Below are 27,801 nucleotides of genomic sequence, written 5' to 3' on the forward strand. Positions count from 1 at the left end.
AACTGAGATGTCTCAGCCAGGGTTCCCCTGAACCAAGTCTGTCTTCTCTGATGGCTGCCTTTCAATCTCCATCCATTTGTATTTTGGCCATCTCCATTGTGTGGTCAGGTTTATTGATATATTGGGATGGTGGAGGGCCTTTCCATTAATCCAGTTGTTGGGATTTAAAAGATTAAGTAACCCAGCCCTCCTGTACATTGACATCATAATGTAATCTGTAAATTCCAGCTCGTATGTTATCTTGGATACATGTACGGCTACAAAACATTCTTCCAAGGGAGTAGAGTTCCCTTCACTCTTGTGGTTCCTGACTTTTTCATGCTTCTTTTTGCAGCCTCAATGTTGAATTAACAGGAATGTTTGCATTTAATATTCTAATAACTCTTTTTTTTCTTTAATCTAGCTTTTGGGTCTAGTGATATTTTTCTGAATGACTTTTTTTAAGGTCCAAAGACACTGAGGTTGGTGTTCACTTCTCCATTCTGATTGAACTGGAGATCTAGTCTCAGTATTTGGTCCAGTCAGCATTTCACATAGTGCGGTCTCAACCTTATCTTTTTCATCTCATTAAACAATAGACCCTGCTGAGACGTCTCATTTGCAGGCTTAGTGTGCAGAAAGCCTTCCTTCCAATTTGTGATTAAGGGAAGAAACCCGCTTCTTAATCCTGCTGATGTATGTCCTTCATTCAGGTGTTCATATTGTCTTGTTAAAGTTAATTCTTGTACTTTTCAGGAAATGGATTTTTATGAAGGAAACCTTGGTTACACCAACCCTGAGATACAGGTGGAGGACGTTTCAACAGTAACACCAGGCAGAGAGTGAGTACAACTAATGCTGGCAGGCGTTTCATGGCATGGTGTGTGCTGTGTATGATATTGTCACCAAAGTCACCTCTTGTGGCCCCAGTGGGACAGAAGTGCTTAGGAGACTAAGGACATGTCTATACTGATGGCGGCAAAGTTGCCACTGCCAGATTGATCTTTCTGGATCGATTGAGTGGTCAGTGTAGACCCGCTCAGTCGATCAGGCAGTCGACTGAGTAAAACCACCCCCTCAAGTAGCGCAACGCAGTGAAGACATCGCGCAGAAGGGAAGCACAGCAGTCGACATGAGCTACTCCGCGTAGTTTGCGTAACTCCTGTCAACTGCTGCCAAATCTCCAGGTAAGTGTAGACCAGGGCTAAGGCAGTGCATCTGTGTGTTTGAGCATGCCATGCTTTAGCCTCAGAGCCTAGGAAAACATCTTTTCTAGAACTCTCTTCCTAGACTGCTTACATTAACATTACTTATGGAATCTTTGCTGTTGAAAATTCTGCTTGTGGTTGTGAAAAATTCTGTGCAATATGACTGAAAGCCAGAATGCCAAGTTTTATCCTCAGCTCAGGGTGTGCACCTGCCTTTGAGAATATGATTGGAATTGGAGAGCTTTCAGATAGAAGCAGGCGGAAAATGGGCATCTGAGACTGCCTTACCATGAAAAGAGCTCTGCTGTTCTGAGAGTTTGTGATATCCAGAAAACTCCATGGTAAATGATACATAGGCCACTCCTAAGGCCGCTCCACTCTCATTGGCTGTTTAACTGTCCTTAGGCATCATTTCATGAAGTCCATGCGATATAGCATATAATGTATCAACAGAAAACTACCCTGGTTAAGAAGCAATGAACTTTACTGCCTGTCAGGTTAAAATAAACTCACGAGGAAAATGCTTTTTATCTCTGGTCCTAGGGGGGTCAACTGGCAGTGGAGACTTCTTACCCAAGTACTTGTCAGTGAAACTGTAGGGGACTTTATCCTTGCGTCATGAAGTTTGATGGGGTTGCACCTTCTCCAGGCCTTCCAACTGTTCTCTCTGAATGATGACAGAGCCACCCAACATCTTCCTCCCTAGGAGACAGCCATGATCTAGTAGTCTGAGCTCAGGCCAGGGAGCCAGGAATTCCTGCATTCTAATCTTAGCTCTGATGCTGATTCTCTCTGTGGCCTTGGCCAAGTGACTTAACCTTTCTACATCAGTCTCCCTACCTGTAAATTGGGGATAATAGTCACCTAGCTTCCAGGAGTACTGTGATGATTAATGAGTTAGTATTTGTATAGTGCTTTGGAGGCAGAAAGCACTATCTGCATGCTACGTACTCTTATACCAGGTGGTGGAGTTGAATCCTGATTTCTATAACTGAGGTGCTTTTGATTCTCTATGCCTAACAAGTTTCTCCACAGCTCCTGCAAGTATGTCAGGATTAGTAAGTGTTTAATAAAGCAGACCTGAAGTCAGGCCTGAATATGTTTATCTAGGGAAGGGGTTTGTGTGAGTTGAGGGAACAGTGAGGGGATGTTGCTAATCTAAGTGGAAGGAAGTGTGTGTGTCTAGAAAACCTGCTTCATTGTGCTCCCCCTCCAACCTCTCTTTTCACCCAGGGCTACAGCGTCAGGCCAGGCCATCCAGGGAAGGGATAGAGAGGAGAGACAAAAAAGGACAGATAGGAATGTATGTCACCGATTTTTATGCAGTTAGGACAGTAGGAAAAGCCAGAACTGGACAACTGGATACCCTTCATCCCAGGTATAACCCTCCTCTGAAACAAAAACAACAGTATCAACCACCTGTTCCCCTGCTGGAGGGATATGCACCAGGGCCACATGCCTCTGGCATTGTCTCCCTTTTAGGGCTGCAGTAGGGATACAAGAGAGAGTTTCCACTTGCCCTCCACTTCCAGGACTCTCCTTCCTTCTGATTGGCAGCCCTCTGACTTACAACATAAAGAACTCCCTGAAGAGGTTGTTCTTCTTCCTAATTCATTTTGAGATCCCCTGCTCCCACCACACTGATAAGGGGAAAATTGCTAAATTTGATCACATGGCTAATCTTCACTTACTGTCCTGTCACATTCCATAGGATATGCTTCTTTAAAGTTCAATGCTCAGAACACACCATTGGGGTCCTGCCCTTGGTTGGGATGCATTCAGGATCCAGTCCCTTGCTTTCTTCCTCCCTCTCCTGACACAAAGCTATCAGACTCTCATGACTATGCAGTGTGAGACTCTTTAAATACTTAACACGCTCTTTCCTCCTCACATATGCACACCACTAGCCCCTGGCTATCAAAAAGGACCACACATCAAACCATACAATATTATTTCCTTTACTATATCCAAAAGTCTTTTCAGACCAACTGGTAAAATCTTGGGACCTCATTGGTTAACTCTCATCTTGACTACTGCAATCTTCTCTTTTCGTTTCCCTGCCTCTCACCTTGCCCCCTTTCAGTCCATCCAAAATCCATCTTCCTTTCATGACACTCAGATCATATCACTTCACTATTCCAGCCCCTTCAGTGCTGCCATCTCACTGTCCAATTTATATTCAAGCGTCTGATCTTTCAAAGTTGTGCTTAGCTTAATGGATTTCAAGGCCAGTATGGACCACTGTGATCATCTAGTCTGACCTCCTGCATAACACAAGTCATCAGCTCCTGGTGTGGTCTTTTGAGGGGGCTCTGCTTCTCCTGACTGGCCCTCCTTAGCTTTACCACAGTCAGGGCAGTTCTTAGACCCTCAACTCTTAAGTCTAGCAGTCTGCTTCGGTCTCTTGGCTATGTTCATGATGCAAGAGTGTCATCCCTTTGTTGTCCTAGGCCTTTCTGCCTCCCTTTCCTTCTCTGGACTCACCCCTTTATAACAGGCCTTGTTTCTACTATTGGCAGCAGCTGTGGGTGCCTGCCTCCATGATTGGGAGCTCTGGCCTCTGCATGGGGGTGTGATCAAACTGCTTGCCTGTAAACAGGAGAGGCTCTCCTCCCCCTTCTGTCTATGCTCATTGTGAGGTTTATAGACCCATTAAATAAGGCCCTAGAACTTACTCAGAATAACTCCTGTTTGACATAGGGATATCTTTTAGAAATGACTATTTTCTCACTCTCCTATTCCCTTCCCTCCACACAAGCCATCTTCTTAATTATCTCTTCCTTCTATTTACAGCTTCTGTGCTACTCCTTACTCTTCAAACTCCTCTTTCTTATGAACAAAGTAATTACTAATTTATTCAAATTCCTATCTTTTCCATGATGCCTCTCATTCATGACCCCTGAGGAACTTAAATTATATAGATCATGATTTAATTAACGTACATAATTTTTTAAATCACTGTTTTGAGATTGGACTTTCACCTGGTCTCCCAATGTTATTGTCTATTTTATTTTGTAATTCTGTTTCAACAAGAACTATGTTAACGCACACTAGGTGCCTTTCAGTTCACACCAGCATGGTATATACAGGGCTGTTAGAACGCAACACAAAGCACTCTGCAGTTCACACCTCATAGACTGGTCTGACACCAGTGTAGATGAACCCTTAGTTTAGTTTTATGGTAGACTGTAGGTAATTTAGTTTTCCTGGTGTTTCAATCACAATCCAGAGATCTTTGGGGTTTAAACAGTGTTTAACTTGCAGGGCAGTAATGGCACTCTGGCTGTCTCTTTTGTTTGGGAGAGGGCATGTGAGGGACAGGTGCCTATTTGCACCTCATTCCCTTCAAGAACTAAAAATCTGGAGATCTTAGAGAAGACAACACATCCCTCTGCAGACTCTGATGACCTGCTCATGAGAAGACTGAAAGCTCATCTACCAAAGTGCTCTTCCAGATGCCTTGGTACCTAAGGGGAAGCCTGGGGAAAAGAGGGGTTCTTTTTCCTCCTTTGTGACTTCATCAAAGCCAAAGAAGTCCATTTTTCTGTTGGAGGCTGAGGCCAGATAGAAAAAGTCTTCATCCACAACTCACAGGAGTGATGAGTCAGGTAAAAGACACAAATGCTCAGGTACTGTGCTGAAGTCTGAACACAGTTAACAATCCTCTCTGGTACTGACTTTCAGAGGCAGCATGTCACCTCAAGCACAGGGCCATCAAGACTGATGCCTTCGGCCTTCAAGGTAATTCCAACTCTGGTACCATCTTCATGTACTCTCTGTATGCAAGTCCGTTTGACTACTTTTATACCCATACCAGAGACTAGTTCTGCCTGCCATACCTACTGAAGTGATGCCTCCTGTTTTGGTCCCCTGGATGCCAAAAGCTTTTCTGGCGGCAAAAGACTTGTTATGTCTATTGGTACTGCATTTACCTATGTTACATCATATAGTACTGACCTGGGGCAGGACATTAGTAAAGGTACCATTGGTACCACTGGTGGTACAATCAGCATTTCACCCTAGTCTGCAGTCATCGGTGTCAGCTACTGCAACAGTTCCATCAAGATCGACATCGATGCAAACATCGGTACCGCCAATGTAGGGACATGCATAGCAGTACTGAGACCATCTTTAACTTCAATTGGAGCTGCTTCACCATTTGCTGAGGAGATCTATATTACTTCTTTGGAGTTGGATGGTAGTAGACAGGCTTCACCAGCCAGATCCTTCTGTTCACCTTATTTTTAAACACAACGCTGACATGTTGCAAAGACCTATGGTTTTAGACAAGAGCATTACTTGTCCAGATATTCTACCATGGTGCCCACCACCATGGGTACTGCATTGGTTTAATTACCCAACTTGGCCAACCTGGTCCTCTTGGACTAGTACTAGAGGCACTAGATCACTGTCAGCATCTTGCGTAAGGCATAAGTCCCTATTGTTCTTTCCAGAGAAGAGCCACTTCCCTTTTCTGAGAAGCAAATGCCACACTTGGAGGCCACTGGTGATGAGGACAGACAAGATGATATCATGCAACAACCCCTTTACATATTGTCATCTTCATCAGATGAGGCGATTACCCTGGAGAGATCCTCATCATTACCTGAGGACTTTAAAGTATTTCAAAACTTAATAAGGAATCCAAGCAGAAGTTGTGAAGAGAACTCACATAAGCTCTTCATCATACTACAGACTCTGGCTCCAGGAAGCATTGCCCTTTCAATGAGCAAAGCCCTTCTGGATTCTGCCAAAACCTTATGGCAGACCCCAGCCTCCATACCTCCTACAGCAAAGCGTGCTGATAGACACTATCAGATGCCTCAGCAAGAAATTGATTATTTCTTGCCCAGCACTGGACTCACTCATAGTCAAAGCAGCTAATGAGCTTATAGAGCAGTCTCAGTCTAGTCAACTCCAAAAGATAAGGACCACAAGAGTAGAAGGGCATGCAAAACAGCTAGCCTACAAATGGGGGTTACAAACTATCAGGCCTTACTAGCAAAGTACACTTTTATTAATTCAACCTCCATTGCCAAATGTACTGCCAAATTGCCAGAGGAATATAAAGATCAGTATATGGCCAAAGTAGCCAAAGGTCATTGAATGGCAGGAACATCTCTTCTTGTGGCCATGGACTACGCAGATACAGCATCTTATTTGATGGTCATGACAATCTCCATGAGGCATTCCCTCCTGGCTTCAGGCTTGGGGATCCCTGAGGAATTCAAAACACTATGGAGAATTCAAAATAATTTTCTGAAAAAGACAATGATGCTATGTATACCTTGGAAAATCCTAGGACAACTTTGCTCTCTTCGTGGGTTTATTCACCTACCTTGATGAGGACACAATTCAATTCCCTGTCACAATTTGGGTCATCTTTCTACCAGTCTAAACACCAGGACACTATGAAGAGGAGGTCTAAATCTCCTAGACATAAACCTACAGCTTCTTCAGCCATAGGATTCTCTCGCCAGACATTGACTTCAGCTTATTAATCATTCTGATGTCTACAGCGAGGGCAGCATATCAACCATGTTAGTTCATCTGGATCCAATACCTCCCTTTGGAAACTCTGTCCCTTTTTCACAATGCTTGGGCCACCATAACATTCAACATGTGGGTTCTCAGCACTATGGAAGAGGGTTATGTCATTCAGCTCAGTTCCCTTCCTAATCCCTACCCATCTCCCTGTGTTATTCAGGACCCTACCTCACAAGGCTGCTCTACTTCATGATGCTCAATCATTTCTGGATATAAGGGATATAGAGGAAGTCTCTCCCCACCACAGAGGGAAAGGCTTTTATTCTCATTACTTTCTGATTCCCCCCACAAAACGAGGTGGTGTAAAATCCATTCTGGACTCGAGAAAACTGAGTTAATCAAGAAACTAAAGTTCAAGTTGTTTTTCCTTTCTTCCATTATCCCTTCCCTAGATCTTGGAAACTGGTACTCTGCCCTTAGTTTGCAGGACACTTATTTTCATGTGGCCATACACCCAGGCTACAGGGGATATTTGAGATTCATAAAGGACTACCTTTTGGCCTGTCATTTGCCCCAATGATTTTTATTAAATTATGGCCAGTGGTAGCTGCCCACCTCCATCACTGTGGCATACAAATTTTCCCTTACTTGGACAATTGGTTGGTTAGAGAGCAATCGAAACAACAAGTTCAGAATAACATCGCTTGAATCTAAGCATTATTTGGTTATCTGGGACTGAAAATAAATACAGAGAAGTCAGCTTTGCTTCTGGTCCAAGAAGATAAACCTTATAAATGCAATTCTTGACACCATGGCAGCAACTGCCTACCTCCCATGATACAGATTCTTGACCGCAGAAAGACTGTGCAAGAACTGCCGTATAGACAGAGATTCTGCAACTTTTATATTTCACAAGTGGGGTGCTCCCACAGTAGATCTCTTCACAATAAACCTGAACAATAAATGCAAGAGATTCTGATCCCAGACAGGTTGCAGCCTGGGCTCCATAACAGATGCCTTTCTCCTCTCCTGGTCGAGACAGCTCCTCTATGCCTTCCTTCCAGTTCCCTTGATTTAGAGGGTAATCAGAAAACTGTAAAGAGGCCATGCAACATTACTGATCATAGCACCAGCATGGCCAAGGCAGTACTGGTACACCAAATTTCAGCAACTTTCAGTCAGCCAACCATCGCCCTGCTTCTGGTTAAAGGTCTACTGTCCCAAAATAAGGATGAACTCTGCATCCGTCTTACAAAGCCTCCATCTCACATCCTGGCTGAGCAATGGTGAAGCTGTACAGAGAGGGACTGCTCAGAAGAGGTCCAAACCATCCTGATTAGCAATAGAAAAGGCTCAGTGAGGTCTACATATTTGGCTAAATAGAAGATGGTTTTTGGTTTGGTTCTGTCTTGCCATCTCTCTGCTGCTCACACTGAAATTAAACACATTGGACTATTTGTTACACCTGGAATCTATTAGCTTGGTCAAAGTCCATTGGATGACCACTTCAGCCATTCACCACCCCACCCTGACCCCTCTGAAGGTGCCTCAGTTTTCTCACATGTAATGGTAGTGAGGTTCCTTAATGGTTTCATTCATGTTTATTTTCCCATCTCTGATTGGTTCCCCAATCTCAACCTGGTACTATCTCATTTAATGGGGCCCCTCTTTGAGCCAATGGAGACAGCCTCATCATCACATCTTTCAGTGAAAACTGCATTTCTAGTAGCAGTTACTTCTGCTAGAAGAAAATCTGAGCTACAGTTGCTCTTAGTGGACTGGGCATTTAGTGAATCTCACAAGTGTGTTGTTAGCACCCTGGTCATTGATGTTGCTGCAGCATGAAGAGGGCTGCAGACTCGGTTATGTGCAATTAAACACTTTCTGTTGTGGGAATATGAGCACCCGGCTGGGAATCACAGAGCTAACGGTGTAATTGGGAGGATAAAAAGTGGAAGGAACAGGAAGCAAGGGGTAGCTAAGAAGGGGAAAGACCAGAGGGTGAGCCTGAGCTGAGGAGTGACGGCTGCAGGGAAGCTTACTCTTGCTGGAAGCCTGCATTACACTGTGATAATTTGTAAGGAAATAAATACACACTTAGTGAAAATGTAACAACCTGGTGTGTGTTTGTGACCATGAGACCACATGAACTGGCCAGGCATGAAGTACACCGGGTAGCAAAGGAGGCGCCCTGTGACAACGATGACAGGGGATCTTCAAGACCCCTTCTGAGATTTGTGTAAAAAGTAGCTTTGGCTTTTCATTTGAATTGGACTATTCAGCTGCCCATATTTTTTTTTTTCCTAAGCCACAAACTAAAAAAGGTGAAGAAAAGCTCCATATCTTGAATGTGCCTAAAGTCTTATCATTTTATATCCAGCAGACCATACCATTCAGAGTATCTCAAAGGTGTTTCATTACATACACTGAAAGGATAACCAATTTCAGCTCAGAGGTTGTCCCAATGGATATCTGCATAAACAAAATACTTATATGACCCTGCTAATAGCACTCTTCTGGCAAAGATAACAACTCATTGTGCAAGAGTTCAAGCTATTTTGTCGGCCGTTTTAAATAACATACCTATTATAGACATCTGCAAAGCTGCAATGTTGTCATCTGTACACACCGTTTCAAAGCATTATACTATTACTCAGGCTTCTTAAACTGATACAATCTTCAGTAAATCAGTGCTTCAGGCATTCTGAAATCTCATCACCTACTAGGGAACTGCTGGTGAGTCACCTAGAATGAAATGTATATGTGCACAATTTCTTGAAAGACATAAAATGGCTACTTACCTGAATGGTAACTTTGTTCTTTGAGGTATGTGATGTACATAAACATTCCACAACTTTCCCTCCTTCCCTGCTACTTCAGACTTATAGTTATATGGCAGTGTGAAGAAATGGAGAGAGAGAGTTGGGCAGCTCTGCCCTTTATATTCTTGACTCACTGCATGAGGATGTCAAGGGCACATGTGCCCTCCATTGGTACTGCCGGCAAAATGATCTGACTTGAGTGCATTGGGCGCACATACAGCTAAAGGGAACGGGTATGTGCACAGCACATCTCAAAAAACAACTGCTACTCTACGGGTAAGTAACCATTTTATATAAATCCTGGATTTTTTTATTCCTTCATGTCTCCCATTGATCTTGATGGTTTAAGGCCCCGCTGTTGATCCTTGTATGTTTGGAATCTCACAATTATGGCTCTGGATCTGTTGTTGTCGCCTATCAGACCTGCAATTCCTTTCAGCTGTGTGTGTGTGAGGGGGGAAGAGATGGGGACGGGGGTTACAAAATATTTCACAGGATGTTCTAGGAAGCCAATGACACACACATTTTTACACTTAAAGTAGTCTCCAGTCTTGAAGTCTCCAGTTTTATCTTGTAGCATATTTATGGTCTTACCAAAATGATTATGCTTTGTGGCACAAATTCCTTGGTCACTTTCCATTGCTGATCATTGGTGGCCATCTCTTTTTCACATTCATGTGTGGCTTTTGCTACTGCAGTAATTTTGCTGTCTTGCAGTTCCATATTACTCTTCAGCGTTTCAAACTTAGCCTCCAGGGCAGAAGTTAAATTAGAACAATTTTTGCTCTTTTATTTTTTTGTATTTATTTAGTACTATCTTGGTGGTTGCAGAGTTTTTCTTGGTGTGTCTGCCTCATCCTCCGTTTGCTTTCTTTGTGCTTATGAAACTGTTTTCTGTGAGAAATTTTAGGCTTTTCTTAATAAATCAGCCAGGGACAACTTCCCCGTGCTTTTAAATGTTCTTTTTTTGGGAGCCAGCATAGTTTGTTGTTGCAAAACTGGAGGGGAAGTAGGAGCTCAGAGGAACCTCTGCTACCTCACTGAGTACATCCCATGGCATCTTGTTCTACATAAAAAGTGTGTTTGTAGGGGGAATTCTGAGGTCCCCCCCTTCCTCCAACCTCCTTCAGCAATCAGGGCCAGCACCCGTGTGTATGGTGGTGCTGTGATGGATGACTTCCTCCTGGCCTCAGACAGGGTGGCGCATCCATACTCCTCCAGCTGAACCTCTGTGGCATTTTGATAATGTGGATTGCCAAATTTTCTTGTCCTGCCTACAAGTCCTCCTCTCAGACAGCACCCTGAGATTCATTCCTTAACCTCTAACGTCCTCATCTGTGAGGTCCCATAAAGTTCAATCCTGCCCTCTGTTTCATTCAACATCTGTGTCAGTGATTTTGAACCTTTTTCCATTTGCAGACCCCTAAACATTTTCAAATGGAGGTGTGGACCCTTTGGAAATTCAACCTGTGGTCTGCAGATCCCTACCATAGAAGACTTAGGCTGAAAACTGACTGAATGGAATTCAGCTGAACGCAAAATGCTCGGCACAGCATTTGATGCAGCATGAGAAAGGGCACTAAACTGTGGGCTTCTATGGTAACGACAACACTTCTGGGTTTTCACTGATCAGAAAAATGGAATGCCTTTTCTGTGATCTGAAACTTTATTTTCATAATCACCTTTCGCGGACCCCTTAGACATAGTCTGCAGACCCGCAGGGGTCTGCAGACCACAGGTTGAAAACTACTGGTCTCCATGAAACCATTGGGGGAACTGGTGAGATCACATGGGCTGAAGTGCCACTGATACACTGACATCATCAAAGTCTATATCTCTTTTACCTCAGATGTAAACAGCACCATCTCTCAACTTTCCCAGTGCCTAGCTGAGATCAACACCTAGATTAAGAACAGTCAGGAAAGAAGGACTGCCTAAGGAATTGTTTTCTCTATAAAGTAACTTGCTATCTGCCCTCAGTAAGATAGTTCACAGCTGTTGGGTCCTATTGATCTGAATTCTATTGGCTGTCTAAATAGCCACAGCACTGAAAAAGACCTGCTTTCATCTGTAGCTGTGTCCCAGTCTGCCCAGCTTATACTTTGCCACAGTGAGTCATGCATTTATGACTACCAGGCTTGTCTGTTGCACTCAAAGCTAGGTATAAAGCCACTCATTCTCAAAAAGTTCCAGTTCGTAAAGAACTGAGCAGCCCATTTCCTAAACAACAAAGGTCATGTGAACAAAAGCAATAAAGTTCATGTCTAACACATCGTGGTAGTACTCCATTCTTCATTGGCTCCCTATTGAATACAGAGGTCAGTTGAAGGTGTTTCTCCCAGTATTCAAAACCCTCTAGGGTATTGACCCTAGCTTCCTGGGAGAGCACCTCTCCCTCCACAACCATGACTTCCCGCAACCGCTACATTCCACTGGAACAATGAAACTGCCGACCAATAGATGGAAGCTCATGACTGTGATAGATGGAACTTTCCCAGGAACTGGAATTGCTCTCTGGAATTCACTCCTGCAAGAGCTAAGAATAACCACCAAACGCAGGTCATTCAGAACTAAATGCCAAACTCACCTCTTCAGCATAACTGTCCCTCAATAAGCTCTGCACAAACATACCTATATTCAGGTGTGTGCACTCTCTCAGCCTTACAAATTGTTTACTTCTCCAGGCAGGGGAAGAAAGGTGTGAGGGGAGAGAGAATTTTGTTACTGCTATTTTAATATTTGGGAGGTGTTCAGTTATTATGGAGTCAGTAACTAGAGAGAGTAGTAGAGTGCAGCCCTAGTTCCTTCCAGCCCTAGTGGCAGTTTTATGGTTTCAGGGCTATCTTTAATTTTAAAAGGTCTCTAGACCTTTTCCTTTTGACGTTGAGATTCTCCTTCATGGTTACTGCATTAACCGTGAGCTTAATATAAGTCCCCTCCAGCAGGCTCCACTCTGAAGCAAGCAGGCTGTGTGCTTAGGCGCCAAACTCCTGTGCACAGTGGTTGCTGAATGTAGCTGATGGAACAGTCCTGAGCGCTGACAGTCTGTAATGCTGTTTTACACACAGCCCTCAAGAGAATTGTGAACTCCTTCCAGGTCTCTTCCCTCTGCTCTCTGGGACCTCTGCTCACTTATACAGTTATTCATTTCTTATGTAGTGAGTATGTTCAGAGCTCTGGAAACGTTACATTACTCTAGCTGAAGCTCACACTCACCCAATATTTAGTATTGTGAAAAGTTTGCCAGGAAGCCTTGTGTCAAAAGAACTGCTAAGAAAATTTACCGCTGGCAGTCTAAGGCTGCAGCAAGATGTGGGAGGCTGGCACACTTCTCCATAGCTTCCGCCTTCCTTCTCAAGTGGCGCTCTGTCTATAGCATTTCAGGATGTTTTACCAGCTAATACTAAGTCTTCTGCCATCTACTGTGTTTTCATCATATTCTCACTGGGTAGGCAGAGTCAGGCTCAGTCTGTGAGAATTTAGATGGGAGACTCCAAGGAAAACTCAAATGTCACAGGAAAGTTGGGAATTTTCTAGGCTATCTTCTTGGTGAAGCAGCACTGAATCAGTGCTCTAGTGTGGTGATTGCTTTTTTTATTTATTTAGATTTCAGTCTTATTCAAATTCCCCACCAGAGTGCAAGGTGCTTTTGATACACATTTAAACAAAGGAGAATATTGGAGACAAAAAGTAAAAATCCACCACAGTAACAGCACTTCTTCCTACCATGCATCATTTGATATTGGTACCAGTCCTGACCAATACAGCTTTAAACTCCCACTACACTTTCCCACCAGAAAGAGCTCACCTTTGAATGCTTCAGCTCTCCCCCAGTGCTCACTCAAATAGATGGGCTTTGCAGTGTGCCTGGAAGGTAATTCTGGCTATTTCAGACTCATTCCAAGGAAAAGAGGCACCTACAAGGAAAACTCTACTGGCAGCTACCTTTCTTTTGTGATGAGGGAGAACTGAGCGTGGATCCCTCTGCAGATTGCAGCTGTGGCAGTATGGCATGGGGGAGAGATGCTCTCAAGTGTACAGGTCCCAAGCTGGTTAGGGATCATACATCAAAACCAACACCTTGAACTCCACCTGGAAACCAATAGGCAGCCAGATAACATGTTAACGGTGCCTCTTGGCAGCGGTATAAGCAGGTGGCTGCATTCAGTACCAATTCAAGTTTCTGGATAGATTTAAGGTGTAGTCCCACATTAAGCATACTGCAGTAATCCAGTCTCCTGGTGACAAAGGCATGGATCTCAGTAGCATGATAGCACAACAGATAAACACTTACACTCTCTTGGCCAGACACATGGTAAAAAGTGTTCCTGGATGCTGCTGCAATGTGGTCATCCAACAGCATATGGTAATCCGCCCAAGTTACACATGGGCACTCACACTCTATCAAAGGGGTCAGTATCAGCCTTGCTGTATCTTCTGGTTATTTCCTCCAACTACCAGCATCAACCATTTGGCTCTCATCCATGCCCAGGCCTCTGAGCTAACCCTTCTAGTGATCAATCCCATGTGCATGTTGAACAGGAGGGGAAACAAGATGGGACCCCAGGGAGGTCCACACAACAGTTTCCTTAGCGGGAGGAGCAATTACCCCACAGCACTCTCTTGGAACACCCTGCAAAGAAGGAGCCGAGCTCAGCTGTTTAGAGACACATAGGCATCAAAACGTTAACTGTTCCTTAAGAAAACTGCAGTGTCTTGTGTATTCCTGTGTTTTAGCCTTTCAAAGCTCTGTGTCCACAACGATGGAGCAGACCCCGAGCTCAACTCTTCTCCTGAGCTCCCAGCTCTTCACTCCACAGTCCACACCCAGGTAAGTGGGAGACTTGCTCTAGATTGTGGGCTGCTGTGCTGATCTGTAGTGTGGTGCTCTCTCTTTTCTCTCTGGGCTTATGCTCAGCTGTTTCTCATTGCTTTTTGGTGGAAGGCCTTACTAGGGGGTTGCACACTTCATAGCTTGTGTAGCCTAAACTCACTGCACTCACTAGGGGCTCCTTGTATTACTCCCCCGCCCCCCAATCCCCTTCCTCCCATCCCCCTCTTTTTCAGGGATTCCCTGCAACTCCTTCACAATCTCCCCCTGCCAGGGATTCTGTGTTCTCTCCTTTCCCCATACCAGGTTCTCTCAATCTCCACCCCAACAGGAGTGGTGTGTGCCCCCCATTTTCTTCTCCCCCCATTCCATTCCAGGGTTCCCTCATTTTCCTTCCCATAGCGAGGGTTGTGTGTGGATCCCCCCTCCCATCTTACCCCCATGCCCCACATTTACCCTTCTCCCCATACCAAAGTCCCTTCCCCCTGCTGTGTGGCTCTCTCTCCCTGCCCCCATTCCCACTTTCCCCCTCATGCTAGGGGCTCTGTGTGGTCCTTTTTCCCCCTTCCAAGATTCCTCATTCTTTCCCCTGGCAGGGGCTCTGTATGTGCTCCAATTCCCTCCTTTCCTACCAAGCACACCATTCCCCCATCTCCCATTCCAGGCCCCATAATCTCGCCCTCACAGAGATTTTGTGTGGTCTCCCCTGTTTTTCCCTGCCCCCATTCTCCTCACCATAGTAGTGGTGCTGTGTGCCCCTGTAATGATAACTTGTCCTTGGTAGGTCTAGACTAATTCTGGAAAAGTGGATAAAAGTTTATAAAATGTCACAATAATCTGTAGCAACAAATGTTGATGGGAAAAGATGCAAAAGGCAGAGTGAATTAGTCCAAACAAAAAGGCCTCCTGATATAACTTTACCAGGAATGATCAATGTATGATGATGATGATTCCTGTTAAACAAGAGAAGTATGCAGTCAGAAATCAATGAACCAAAACTAATGTCAGAAATTATGTCTAAATGGTGAACAAAATAACGAGGGGCTGGGCTATTCCACTTAACACTACCTTTTGGGGTTCTTAAAAAACAAGACTTTGGGAGCAAAATATGGACGGATGGATATGAATGCACCGAAAGAAGAGAATAGGAATAAATGAACTTTACCATCATGGCTGCCGCTTTCATTATCTCTTGGGATCCACCATAACACCACTGGGCCTTCACCGTCCTAATCCTGAGAGATGTCATGACCAGACCAGGAAGAGAGAGCAACACAAGTGACACCACTACTGGCTCCAATTAAATTCCGAATACCACCTAGGGTGTGGGACTTTATCATCACCCCACGTTGGGTGTCTGTTTCTTTCCACACCTTATTTTTTTTCTTTCCTATCTGTCTCCTTTTGCCTTCTGTTTAATAAGAGTCTGGCTCAGCCAACCAAGATGATATGTTTTTCAACATTGCTTTAAGCCTGTGACCAGAAAAGTGATTAAATCAATGCCCTGAACAGACTGATGCTGCTAGAAGTTTGCCGGGTCTCAGAGTAGCTAATAGAATTATGTGAAGTGCCTGCGTTTTCCCAGCAATAAGATTGCAAGTAAAAGTCAGTAATAGAGACAGAAGCTGCATTTTTTATCTTTGTTATTCTTTTCTCTCCTTCTTTTGTGTGTGGGTCTTTGTTGTGTCTTCTAGGAAATGGGATTGGACTTTAACAACAACAGCTCTCCACCATATCCACTTGTCCCCAGAAAGGACAGTTATTACCATCTTTATACCATCAGAGACTCTCAGAGGAGAGGCGGTTCCTTCTTAAAACTCTCTCCCGCTAAAGGGAAAGAGAACAAGTGTTGTTAAAATGAAAGCCTTACTTAATATTTCACATTTCAATGCTTTTATTGTTTTCCCCTCTCGTTTGTATCGTCAATAAAAGATTACAATTATTTTTAATGGTGTTTGCACCAGATTGCTAATCAAGCTGAGGTCTCTGTTAACACCATTGACTCTTTGGGTTCATATAGTCCATCAAAATTAACACAACACTCCAGTTCTCCCCTCCCGCCACTTCAGAGTTCCCCATTTCCCCCTGATGGCAGGAGGTCTTTACGAACCCTCATTATCCCCTTTCCCTGCATGCCAGGGACTCTATCTGCCCACCATGCTAGGGGCACTGAGTACCCCATTTCCCCCCACACACAGACCAGTGTGCATATCCCATTCCCCCCATGTCCTTCTATTCTCTCTTCCCCCTACATCATTAGCCGTTTTTCTGTGTCAGTGATAAGTCATTCAGGATTTCAACATGTTAAACTCTATTGGGAGGATAGGAAGATCTGAGATGAGATATTGTTATAAGATGCCATTAATCAGATGTTTGATCTATAGGAAGTTGAAAAGGTGTTGAGGCCATGGCGATGCTAAAAAGCTAGTAGAGGCTTTATATGTCCCCTATTTTTCCTCTTCCAGTTTTCCTCCAAAATCAATACGGTTCTGGCCATTGATGCCGAGAACATTACCTGAAATTTTGGAATTGATCAGCTGCAGCATTGCATTACATACAGACAAATGCCATCAAGTTGAGTGTAAGGCTTTGCAAGTTGGCCAATCATTTCTGTTAATCTGAAGAAATTTCTATTTCAAACTCTCTTATATTTTCTACATTGAAAAAGAAAGTGTCTCTCTTCTCTGTCCCATTGGTTGCACAGTCAGTTGCTCTTGGTATGCGCTGTACGTTGTGTCTCCTGGTTCCCTCCTCTAGTTTATGATCCCTCAAACACCTTCACCCGCCCAATGCCTCATATACCATCTCCACATGTGCACACAACACATGCACATGGGCATCCATCACCCTTTCCACATCCATCCACTTCCAAACAAACTCTTCACCCTCTGTGCAATACATACGCTGCTATCCCTCCCTTTCATAAAATGCCTGCTGTCCACCACTCCATACTGAGACAGCCCTAAACTCTCAACTGAAATCATTTATAAAACCAACTTGAAAAATGTTGGAAGTTAAACAGAGATGGTAGTTATAAAAGTTTTCAGTACAGCATCTTGGAACTAATGAGTGGCTTCCCCTTTATCTGAGCTTCTTGTTTTCACAGCAGCAGAAGAAGAGGAGGAAGAAAAAGGTGCGTAAGGTTCCATCCTCAGTGATGGAAGATAGATCCAAGACAAACACGCAGCCCAGGCTTCCTCTCCCAGCTCCCCAACCAGGTGAGTGTGCTTCATTCAGTGAGCCCCTCTATTCCAGCTGCCTTTACATGACAGTCAGGCAGGTGAATGTGCTGTAGAGAACCTCTCTCCCAGCACCTTAATGAGGTAAGTGAGCCACACAGAGCTCTGCTTTTTCAGCCCCAGAGTCAGGAGAAATTTAAGGGAATTAGCAGGGAAAACGTTAGAAAAACAGAAGAGAGAAAAACCAAAGTGAAGAATACAAACCCCTGTGGGGTAATACCAAATATCATAGGGCATTTCAAATATCACGTGATGCCAGTTTGCACTTCCTCAGATATCAAGGTTCGTCAGTGGAAAGAAGACTGGAGGAGCTGGCAACAAATAGGGAGAACCAGCTCATCTCCTTTTATTAGGAGCTACAGTTTCAAAAGGGAAAGGGAAAAATGAGAGCCACCCCAGGAACTGGAGCTGCCAATGAGAGAGGAATGTATAGGGGAAAAGAGAATGAGGCAGTCAAGTAATATGTGCAAGTAGGGGGAACAACTGTCTGAGTGGCAGGGAAGCACATGCAGGGCAGGGAAGGAGGGGATGAGACCAGCTAGCAAAGAAAGGAGTAAGAGAAGAGGGAGGAAAATAATAGGTGGAAGCGGGGCCCCCACATGGGGGGGGGGGGAAGGGTACACTTTACCGGGGCCCTAGGGGGTCCAGCCCAGGCTGCAACCCCCATTGTCATGAGAAAAAATTGAGGCTAGATTGTAGATCATGCCTGAGGATATTTATAGAAATTTATTTCCCTGTCCAGATCTTGTGAGATTAGCTGGAGCCAATGAGAAGCAGTGTTAGCGCAGTCTCAGGCAACATTCTGAATAGTGAGTTGCCCAGCCCAGGCCCTTCTCTAGAATATAGAGTGTGTGCTTGTGTAGTTAAAGTAGGACTTGTGGTTTGAGACTGAGAGACAGACAGATTTGTGCTTCTCTCTGTGACATGGTCTATCATATCAAGATCAAGAACTACCAGTCTCAGAGTTCCTTGTGCATAGGCAGGAGGGAAATACAGCTGGTGGGAGGGGCAAAGCAAAGCATCATAAGATAGTGGGAGCCAGTGCTGCTGCTTTTTCTGGTAGGATTTGCAGGCCTAAAATATATGTAAGTGTCTAATTCATTCACAGTCACACACACCCCATACTGCCATGTCAATACAAATCAGGCAGCCAGAAATGTAAGGAGATAAAAGAAAGGGAACTAAAAGAAGCTAAAGGACACCAATCTATCCTCCAGTTTTTCAAATCAGACAAGGCCTTTCTGCAGTCAGGCAATATACTAACTAGGGAAGCAGATGAACAAAATCAAGATGAAAATGATTTCAATATAGAGACTGTGTCTGTGGCATTGGCAATGGATGACAAAGAAAAGCTGCGAGAACATGCATCATGTGACTCCAATCTAATGCTTGAAGATAGACAGGTAGTATCACCATTAGCACCACCACATTCAGAAGGTTTACAAGAAGCAGGAGAGAGTAGTGCTACACTATCTGATTTTTGTCTTTTCAAAGATCCAGGCTTGTGGCCTGAAAACAACAGATTCTATCCATCAAAAAATTGTTCTGTCTGGTGTCCTGACTTTTGAAGAAATGTGGAAGCTAGCAAAATCAATGCCAAAAGATGATGGGCATAATTTTCCTGAATTTCTTCTCAAATGTAAGACTTCCAACAAGAGAGAAAAGATACCAAGAGACTGGCTTGTTTGGAGTGCTACCAACCAAGCACTGTATTGTTTTCCATGTCATCTGTTTACTGAAGGGAGGCTTAAACAACAAAAATAGCAAAGGGGGGGGGGCATTTTTCAGAAATGTAGAATATGTAACAGTAATTTCAGAATTCAAACTTTTGTCATGGCTCATGAGATTGTATGTATGGGATGAGGGATTGTGGTATGTGTGTGGGAGGAGGCCCATGTTACAAGTTTGTACTGCGCCCGAAAAAATTATGCTTGGGCCCTGGGTAGAAAGGGGAGATGCAATGAAGAGTAAAAACGGTGAGTGTGACGAACTTTGGAAAGGACAAAACACTTTTCACACTAAGGACAAAGTGATTGCTTCTTGGAACAGCATTTCCTGCGTGGCTTCCCACATGGCTACTCTTAAAAGGACAGAATCTGGAGAAGATACTTCCAGACTGGGAACAGCAGCAAGGACGAGAACTCACCATCCCATGCCTCTGGACCTTCTCTAATATGAGGGTGGGAGTGTCCATTGAGCTTTACTGTTCAGGCAGGGATGGAGGATGATGAATATCTACTTCTGAGCTATTCTCCTCCTGTGCCTTAGACCCGGCTTAGACCTGGCTGAGTGGAGAAATGAGGACCCTAGGTGTCCAGCAGCAGAAAGGATAACTTGACTATTTGTAGAGCCAGGGGAGGCTCCAAATAATAGCAGCAGCAAATGAGACCCCAACCTCTCCCCACTCTGTCACTTGACAGATGGGTGAATTTCTGAAGTTAGGCTGAGGAGCTGCTGCTGTTTTAGACACTGCCCATCCTCCTCTCAAACCTTGGGGTAGAATCTATATGGCTTCTAAGTCACTTCTCAAGTAAGGCTCGGAAGAAATATGGAGTTTGATATGTGATTTTTTTTCCTTAGGGGGCATGGTATTTTTAAAGGTGCAAATATCAAAATACCAGGCAGGATTTGGCTTTTCAGGACTTTGATTGCACTTCACAGCTATGGAGTTAGGCAGAGCTGCAGTACTACAGTGGGTTCCAGCCAGCTCTGCTCTGCAGAACTCAGTGGGGCAGGGTTTGACCCACAAGGAAAATGAGGCTTCACTAGAAGAGGAGTGCAAATCCTCTGAAATGCACCCATGCAATTCAGGACTTTGACTCCACTTTATCATTAAGTTCCATGGTATGCACATGTGATTTCATATGTCACAATACATGAGGGAATGTAGCTGTGGGGTGAGGGGGGCTTGTGTGACCTATATGTGAAAGGAAGATAAAGGGAGTATGGGAACCCAGCACTGGGGAGAATATAGCCTGGCTTAGAAGGGGAAATGAACTGGTCATGTGATGTTGGGAATACTGTAAAATGTTTAGTGCATGTATTCTTCCAGTTACTGAAAATTGACTTGTGGGCCTTGCATCAGTGGGTATGGGCTCCTTTAATTCTGGTAGATCAGTCCCTTTTTTATCTGAATTGTCCCTGTGACTGGGGACATGTATCTGGGGGATGAGGAAACCACAGTCTCTTCTGATACTTTCGTTTTCTTTCTTTCCACCTTCAGAATTTTCAGCCACTGCTGCCATCTCCTCATCCTCCAACAGTCTTCATCTCCCTATACCAGCTTTCCCTCACAGAGCTGCTATGCCTGCAAGCGGCATTGGCTCTGTCCAGGCAGCTGGACCTCCTGTTGAATACCACTCGGAGTCTGCAGATTCCATGGATGAGATCCCTGTGGCTCAGACCCGCCTGGGGAGCGCTGCTCCTACAGGGGCTTCCAACAACAACCTTAACGACTTTCACCATCATTCCTTGTCCACAGCCCATGCCAGAGGTGATGGGAAGAAGAATCTATATCCTGGGCACCAGGTGAACAGGAAAAACTGCCAGAGAGCCAGCGATGGGGAACAAGAACTGGAACTGGTCTCTAAGATGCCTGCTGTGTTTGTGAGTGAGAGCAGTGGTGAGCCTCCAGTCCGACCTGGTGAGATAACATCCAAGCCTCACCACAGGAAGTGCACCAGCAAACAGCATGTGGATGAGCAGGATCCACACTTGTGGGACATGAGGACAAACACAAGAGCAGCTTAGTCATAAGCCTTCCAAAGCTTAAACTCCAGCATTTTCAAGGGAAGAGAAAGGAGGTTGCTCACTCTACAAGTACATTGGTGTCCAAAGATTTTGACTCCTATGACTTATCCTATGTATTCCCTGGAGTAAGCTGGGTTCAGTTTCTTTGATGTCATTCCTGTTCCAGCAGACCAAGCTGCAGAGTAGGAGGAGACCTATTATGACACCTCTCTGGCTGCTGCCTGCTTCAAAATCAGCAGCATGTGCATCAGAGCAGGGTGAGATGTTAGCAGCTCAGCTTTCTTCCCACTATCCTGGGGGAGCAGTCTTCCCTGATAAGAAAGTGCCAGTGGGTGTCCTTGGGGAATAGAGTGTAATATTGGGACTTCAGGTGTTTCCCAGTGCGCTATGGAGCCCACACCTAAACTCTGTGGTCATCATCAGACTGCAATGAGACAAGTACTGCTGCCCCACCAGAGGCAAGGGGGACCACAGTGGCAGACCAGAGAATTCTGCTTACTGTGGCACATTACTATGGAAAGCTGCTTCCCCTAGGCAGAGGGACACTACCTCTCCAGCTGAAACTTGTGCTGTGTCCACCAACTCCTTGGCCTTCCGGAAAGTTGTTCTCCATTAAGGCTGTTAGATGGTGTATGTGTGAAGGAGGGGTGTCCTGAGACCAGATGTCTGAGGATTGCTCTCTCACCATCTCTGTGTATTGGCTTACCTTGTGAAGAAGCTGGATTGGATAGCTTGGTCCCTGAGAGGGTTGCGTGAGCCATATGTGCCAGCCACTGAAATTAACACACTTAAATCCACAGGAGTTGATTCCGAAGGTCTCAGTCCAAAACGCAGCTTCCCTCTTCTCAACTGCCCATTAATAACATGAGCCTTTGAGCATGGTGGGCAGCACACGTGCGTGTGCATGAGCAATGCCTGCAGGTCAGCAGAGACCACTCAGGCTGATAGCAGGGATAGAGCCATCATACCACTGAGGTATCACTACTAGGTAATGCCCTTCTAGCATTGTTTCCACTCCTCACATCTGTCATTGTCTGTATCTGTCATCTAGGTAAAATTCACCTTGTGCAACTCTGGGCTTGAAATAATCAGAAGGATGACTGCTCCCATTGGCCCGGAAAGAGCTGGTAAATTCTCTCAAACAGTAGTCACAACTTACTACTTTATGTTCCCTCTTCATGCAGCAATATTCTGAGTCTTTGTTGTGTGGAGCTCCATAATCAGCTCTGTCCACAATAAAATTTTCTATAACCTTTGTTAATCATTTCCCATTCTTCTTTGCAGTAGCTGTTTATGCCCCTGCCCCTGGCCATTTGGTGGTACCCAGGTTATTAAGAGGTGTGGAGGCAGCTTTACCTATATGTCCCAGCTAGTCCTCATATGGCTAACCTGTCCCTGTGTGAGAATGAGACCCTATGCACAGCACCTCACTGGCCATGAGAAAATATTGCTTTTCCCTGGATGTTGGGAAGCAGCCCCCTTCTCAGGTGGGTGATGTGACAATGGCTCAGTCACTTTGCTGCAGCTGGAGTTGAATGAATGTGGCACGGAAGAGGCAGTACAAGGAGAGCAGCAGCAGTCCAGGTGTCCACTTTATCCCCCAGCTAGGATACAGCTGGCCTTGGGAATGGGCACTCTACTGCAGAAAAGTATTGCTTCATTTAGTGGACAATTGGGGCTGGAATTCCTGGTACTTAGATGCTACCTAATGAGTACTGTAGAATAGACAGGAAATGGTGCCTGGATACCACAGTGATGAGCACGTTGTAAGTGCATCAGATGGATAGAAATGAGGCAGGCATCTCAGGCAGCCAGGTCCTTTTAGGGAAGTTTCCTCACGTGCCAACCTCTCGTTGTGAGCCCAGCACTCACATAGTGAGTGCAAAAGGCTCCTACCCAGGCTCAGCACTTTGTTTCACTTCCTTTCCCATACTGTGTTCACCTGCTAGAGGAATTCACCAGCTGTCCTGCTAATGCTAGGGTGGAGAGACAGATGCTTCGGGTGGGGGGGAGGGTGTCTTTGTGTTGCAGTTTGAATCAGCTGATTCTTTTTCAAGTGATTCCACTCGTCCATTCCACTTCAGGTGTGCGTGTGCCCTGTGCACCAGAGTTGGTGATTGTTTTCCTTAGCGGTACCCATTGGGGCAGTGCATTTGCCCTTTGTCACCTCCTGCTGCTGTGCAATAGTATAACGGTGGAGCTGCCCCACACCTCTCCTTAGCACCCATGATCAGTAGTCAGAGCACATTGACTTGCTACTATGAGTTTTCTCTCACTCCAGGCAGTTTATCTCCTTTCTGTAAATAGTCATTTAGTAGTACTCATTAGTGTAAGTTAGTGTAGGTTTTCTTAGTTATTTTCTATTACAAGTTTGGGTGTTGAATCCCTACTATACAAAGAGTATCGTTGCTCAGTGCCAGGGTATACCTTGGTCTCCAGGCTTTTAATCCTTGTGCCCGGTGCAAAAAGTCTATGTTGGTGAGTGACCCTTATTCCAGGTGCCTAAAGTGTCTGGGTGAGGGTCAAATCTGAGACCCCTGCCAGATCTGCAGGAACTTCTAATCCTGGACAGAAAAGGATAGAAAGCTGAGACTGCATCACCTCTTCATGGAGGCCATCCCGTGTTCACCTATTGAACCTTCTCACTCAGGGCGAGCACCGAATACTGCTACCTTGGTTAGGAGTGCCCCTCTGGACATTGCAGAAAGTTGGCACCAGTCCTCTTGTTTGGTGTCAAGGAAGAAGCACAGAGCATTGGAACAACATTCCTCAAATGAACCAAGCTCCTCTAGAAGGTTGAGGTTCACCCAGTACTGTCCACTAGTAACCCATCAGAAGGTAGAGTGTTATTGGGAAAGAGATGCTCCCCAGTGCCAACCTCTTCTTGTCAGGGGTCCTAGAGGCTGACCCCCATTGCGGTGTCAACCTCTTTGATGCAACAACAGCATCAGGGAAATATTTTGGTATTGATGACACCAGGGGCCTATGCCACAGCATGGGACCTGCACTGCCTATTGGTGCCGGATTCTCTGGTAGTGCAGGAGACAAACTAGCTGGTATCAGTTGATCCTCAAGCTGTGCCGACAATTTACCTCCAAGACAAATTCAGATCTTGGTTCCATGGGTGGTTACATCTTCAGACCGTCCAGTGCTTCCTCACCCTGTACAGTCCAGGGGTAAAGCTAACATGCTGCCCCTGGTATTGACATCTCCAGAGAGATGCCACCACCTCCTGATACACCATTTCTGTGGTCAAGCAATTCAGGGTCCTCCTCAGAGTTCTCCTGAAGCTCCTATGCCTCTCACTTCTCGGAGGTGACATCTTTGTCACAAGGTTTCTGTTCTTCGAGTGCTTGCTTATGTCCATGCCATTATAGGTGTGTGTGCATGCCTCCGTGCAATGCTACCAGAATGTTTTTTCCCCTTAGCAGATCCCGTGGGGCCAGCTCCAGTGCCCCCTGGAGCCCCATGCACATGCTGTGGTATATGAGGCGCTGCTGGCCCTATGCTCCCTCAGTTCCATCTTTCTGCCCGTGACGGTTACTGGAACTGCCTGTGCTTGCACTGCAAGCACTTAATTCCCTGTGTTTTGAACATTAAGCAATGATTTTTTGTGTTAATTAGTTAGTTAGCTTAATAACTGTTGTTAGTGGTAGTTAGAGACTTTATGATAGTCTAGCTGAGTCTTTACCGGGAGCAGGTATGCTCCGGTCTCATGGCTTCAAGCCGTGTGCTTCCACTGGGAAGGCCTTCCCGCTAAGTGACCCCCACTGCCTGAAGGGTGGGGGAGAAGCCTTCGTAAGGAGAAGAACGGATCTGCAAGGTTTTCAGATCTCCAGAAAATCCGCCGAAACCCTCGCTCATGGAGCCCCCTACCGGCTCCGAGCCAACCAACTCCGCTGTGGTACCCAGCGTGCTGTTGGTGCAGAGAGCACCATTGGCACTGACCCGGCTTGGCACCGCCAAGAGACGGAATCAGCGCTCAGAGCGCAGATACTCCCCCACACCGGCTAAGCAGGCGGGGTGGAGCATCGATCCGTACCGAGGTCAGATCACGGAGACCTGCTGCCTGAGCCAGCGTCTCCAGCCAGGGAGCCTCCCCTGACTCTTGGGAGTGGGGGAGCCCCTTAGCACCTATCAGCACTGTCGACTTCGGAGTCGGTCGGGCACCAAGAGCCTTGTTGGCCTTGCATATGCCACCGCCGCCCATACCTCCACGAGAGAGAAGGGGCTGGTGTTACGGGGGGAGCCCACGTTGGGACCCCCTGAATAGCTCAGGAGATCCCCAGTATGGGGAGGAAGATCTCCTGCAGACCAGTTTCTTAGGGTAGAGCAGAAGTGCTCCCCTAGAAGTTATCCCAGGTCACGGATGCCGGACCAACCTGCATCAAGGTGGAGAGTGAAGTCGCCCGCCCGACACTGGTCTCAGCCCCCCGGCTCCGGGTAAGGTCCATCCCACTGTTCCCACTCTCCGGCAGTGAAGAGTTTGCCCGAAATGACGCGGCGCTGATCCCAGTCACCAGAGACAGTCTCGGTACCAAAGAATTCGCCGGGTGTGCTGAACCTGGTTGCCGGAGACAGACTCGGCACCGAGGAGTTTGCCCCCCCTGCACTGAGACAGTGCTGAACCCGAATGCTGGAGACAGACTTGGCACCAAGGAGTTTGCCCTGCACTGAGGCCGGGCAGAACCCAGTTGCCGGAGTTTGACTCGGCACCGAGATGCATGCAGAGCACAAAGTCCTCGGTACCGGGATGATGCTCGGGTCAGCCCAGCTCGCCGGAACGTTGTCCACATGCCTGCTCCGGCTGCGTCACCCACGTTGAATCTGGTAGTCGAGGTCGTCGACGTTGAGGGGACACTCTCTGGAGCGATGGAGCACCTGTGGATCGGGGCACCGTCCCCATCCCCGGTACTGCACAATGAGAACCTTTGGGGCAGCCCCACCATGGTCTTTGGACAGTGCCTCAGTGTCCCTTTAGGGAGGTAGTTGCTGGGGGAGCCGCCACCAACGAAAGGTGCCAGAACCCCAGGCGCAGGTAGCCCCAGATGGCCTCAGAGGCAATGGTCACCCCAATGGAGGTTTCCCGAGGGGGGGCGGGACCACGGTCTGTCAACCCCTGAGGGATGCAGTCAGTGCCTCAGGTACAGGAGAAAGGGCCACCATTCGCCCTCGGGCGACGACTCGGCCCCATGGGCAGGGGCTCCTGTGAGGACCGCCTGTCGATGGGAAGAGATGCTGCGGCCCTCCAATCCCTCGCCCCCCCCACGCCAGTTGAAGCACGCTCCTGGGCCCTGGTTGATTCTAGGGCACACTGGGAAACTGCTCAAGAGGTAGCCTCCACCTCGGAGCTGGAGCTGAAGGAGCTAAAGGGGCGTCAGACAGTCTCTTTAATGTGCTAGCGGTGGGCCCTCACAGTGGAGGGTTGCTTAAGATAGTGAGGGCCTTGTGGCAAACCCCCTCCTCCGTAGCCCGATACCTAAATGAGCCAAGAAAAGTATTATGTTCCAGCCAAGGGGTTTGAATACTTGTTCACCACTCTGCCCCAGGTCCCTGGTGGTGGTTGCCACCAACCACAGGGATAGGCAGGGAAGCCGGGCTCTACTCCAGAGAACAAGGGTGATTGTAAGCCAGACTTGTTTGGAGGAAAATTTGTATTCAATAGCACTACCAGCAAGTAGAAGGTGAGCCTCTGGGGGACTCAGTGAGCTGCTTTGCTGAGGCTCTGCCCGGCAGCAGGCGCTGAACTGGTATACCATTGAGGAGGATGGTACCACGGGAGCTAGAGCAGCGCTCCAGGCATCCTCAGTTGCTGCTGATTCAGTGGGCAGAGCCATACCCCCTGCCATCAGCATGCTCAGATGTTAGTGGCTGCAATCCCGGGCTGCCCCAAAAGGTCCAGTAGCCATCCAGGGCCCTCCCTTGGATGAATCAGCCTTGTCTTCAGTTCAGATGGATGTGAAGCTGCGTGGTCTGAAGGACTCCAAGACCATGTCATGGCCGTCTTGCAACCTACAGGCAATGGGACAGAGTCAGAGGATCTAGGAGACACCATCCACCCTGAGTGGCTCCTTAGGCCCTCAGTAAGGGTCATCTTGGCGATAGGGCAGTCAGAAAAGGCCCTTTCTGATGGTGCATGCAAGGGCAGCGCCCTAGCCTCTACCCTCCTTCCCGTTCATGTGGGCCAGAACGCCTTTGGGCCACGGGGTCCTTGATATGGTTTGGTGGGCTATGCCCCCCGGTCATCTCAGCCCCCCCTGCCACCAAGACACCTCCCCCTTCCTCCCTGTCAGTGGCAATTCCACATCCAAAAGGTTGAGGCCACCTCAGCCCAGAGCAGTGGGAAAGATCCCTCAGGGCACGGCGGAAGAGGTCTTACTCAAGGTACTTCCTTGCGCCCTAGAAAAAGGGGATTTAAGGACGGTGTCAGACCTACATCGTCTCACAAATACCGCAAGGGACTCAAGGCTCACCTGGTCTCCCCA

The 27,801-nt window shown here is 46.4% G+C and overlaps 1 protein-coding gene across 1 annotated transcript in view; it reads left to right on the top strand.

The window, feature by feature from the left end:
- The window catches only part of ZDHHC1 (zinc finger DHHC-type containing 1), a 45,894-nt gene extending 23,322 nt beyond the window's left edge, over nucleotides 1–22,572 (top strand). The window contains 4 exon segments of the mRNA XM_067552791.1: nucleotides 736–821; nucleotides 14,234–14,327; nucleotides 17,434–17,545; nucleotides 20,790–22,572. Of these exon segments, the coding sequence (XP_067408892.1) occupies nucleotides 736–821; nucleotides 14,234–14,327; nucleotides 17,434–17,545; nucleotides 20,790–21,316 (819 nt within the window). The 3' untranslated portion in view covers nucleotides 21,317–22,572.
- Nucleotides 22,573–27,801: the final 5,229 nt, after the last annotated feature.

Source organism: Emydura macquarii, unplaced genomic scaffold (genome assembly GCF_026122565.2).
Source record: "Emydura macquarii macquarii isolate MOO-44397 ecotype Brisbane River unplaced genomic scaffold, CSIRO-AGI_Emac_v2 contig_295, whole genome shotgun sequence".
Lineage (NCBI taxonomy): Eukaryota > Metazoa > Chordata > Testudines > Chelidae > Emydura > Emydura macquarii.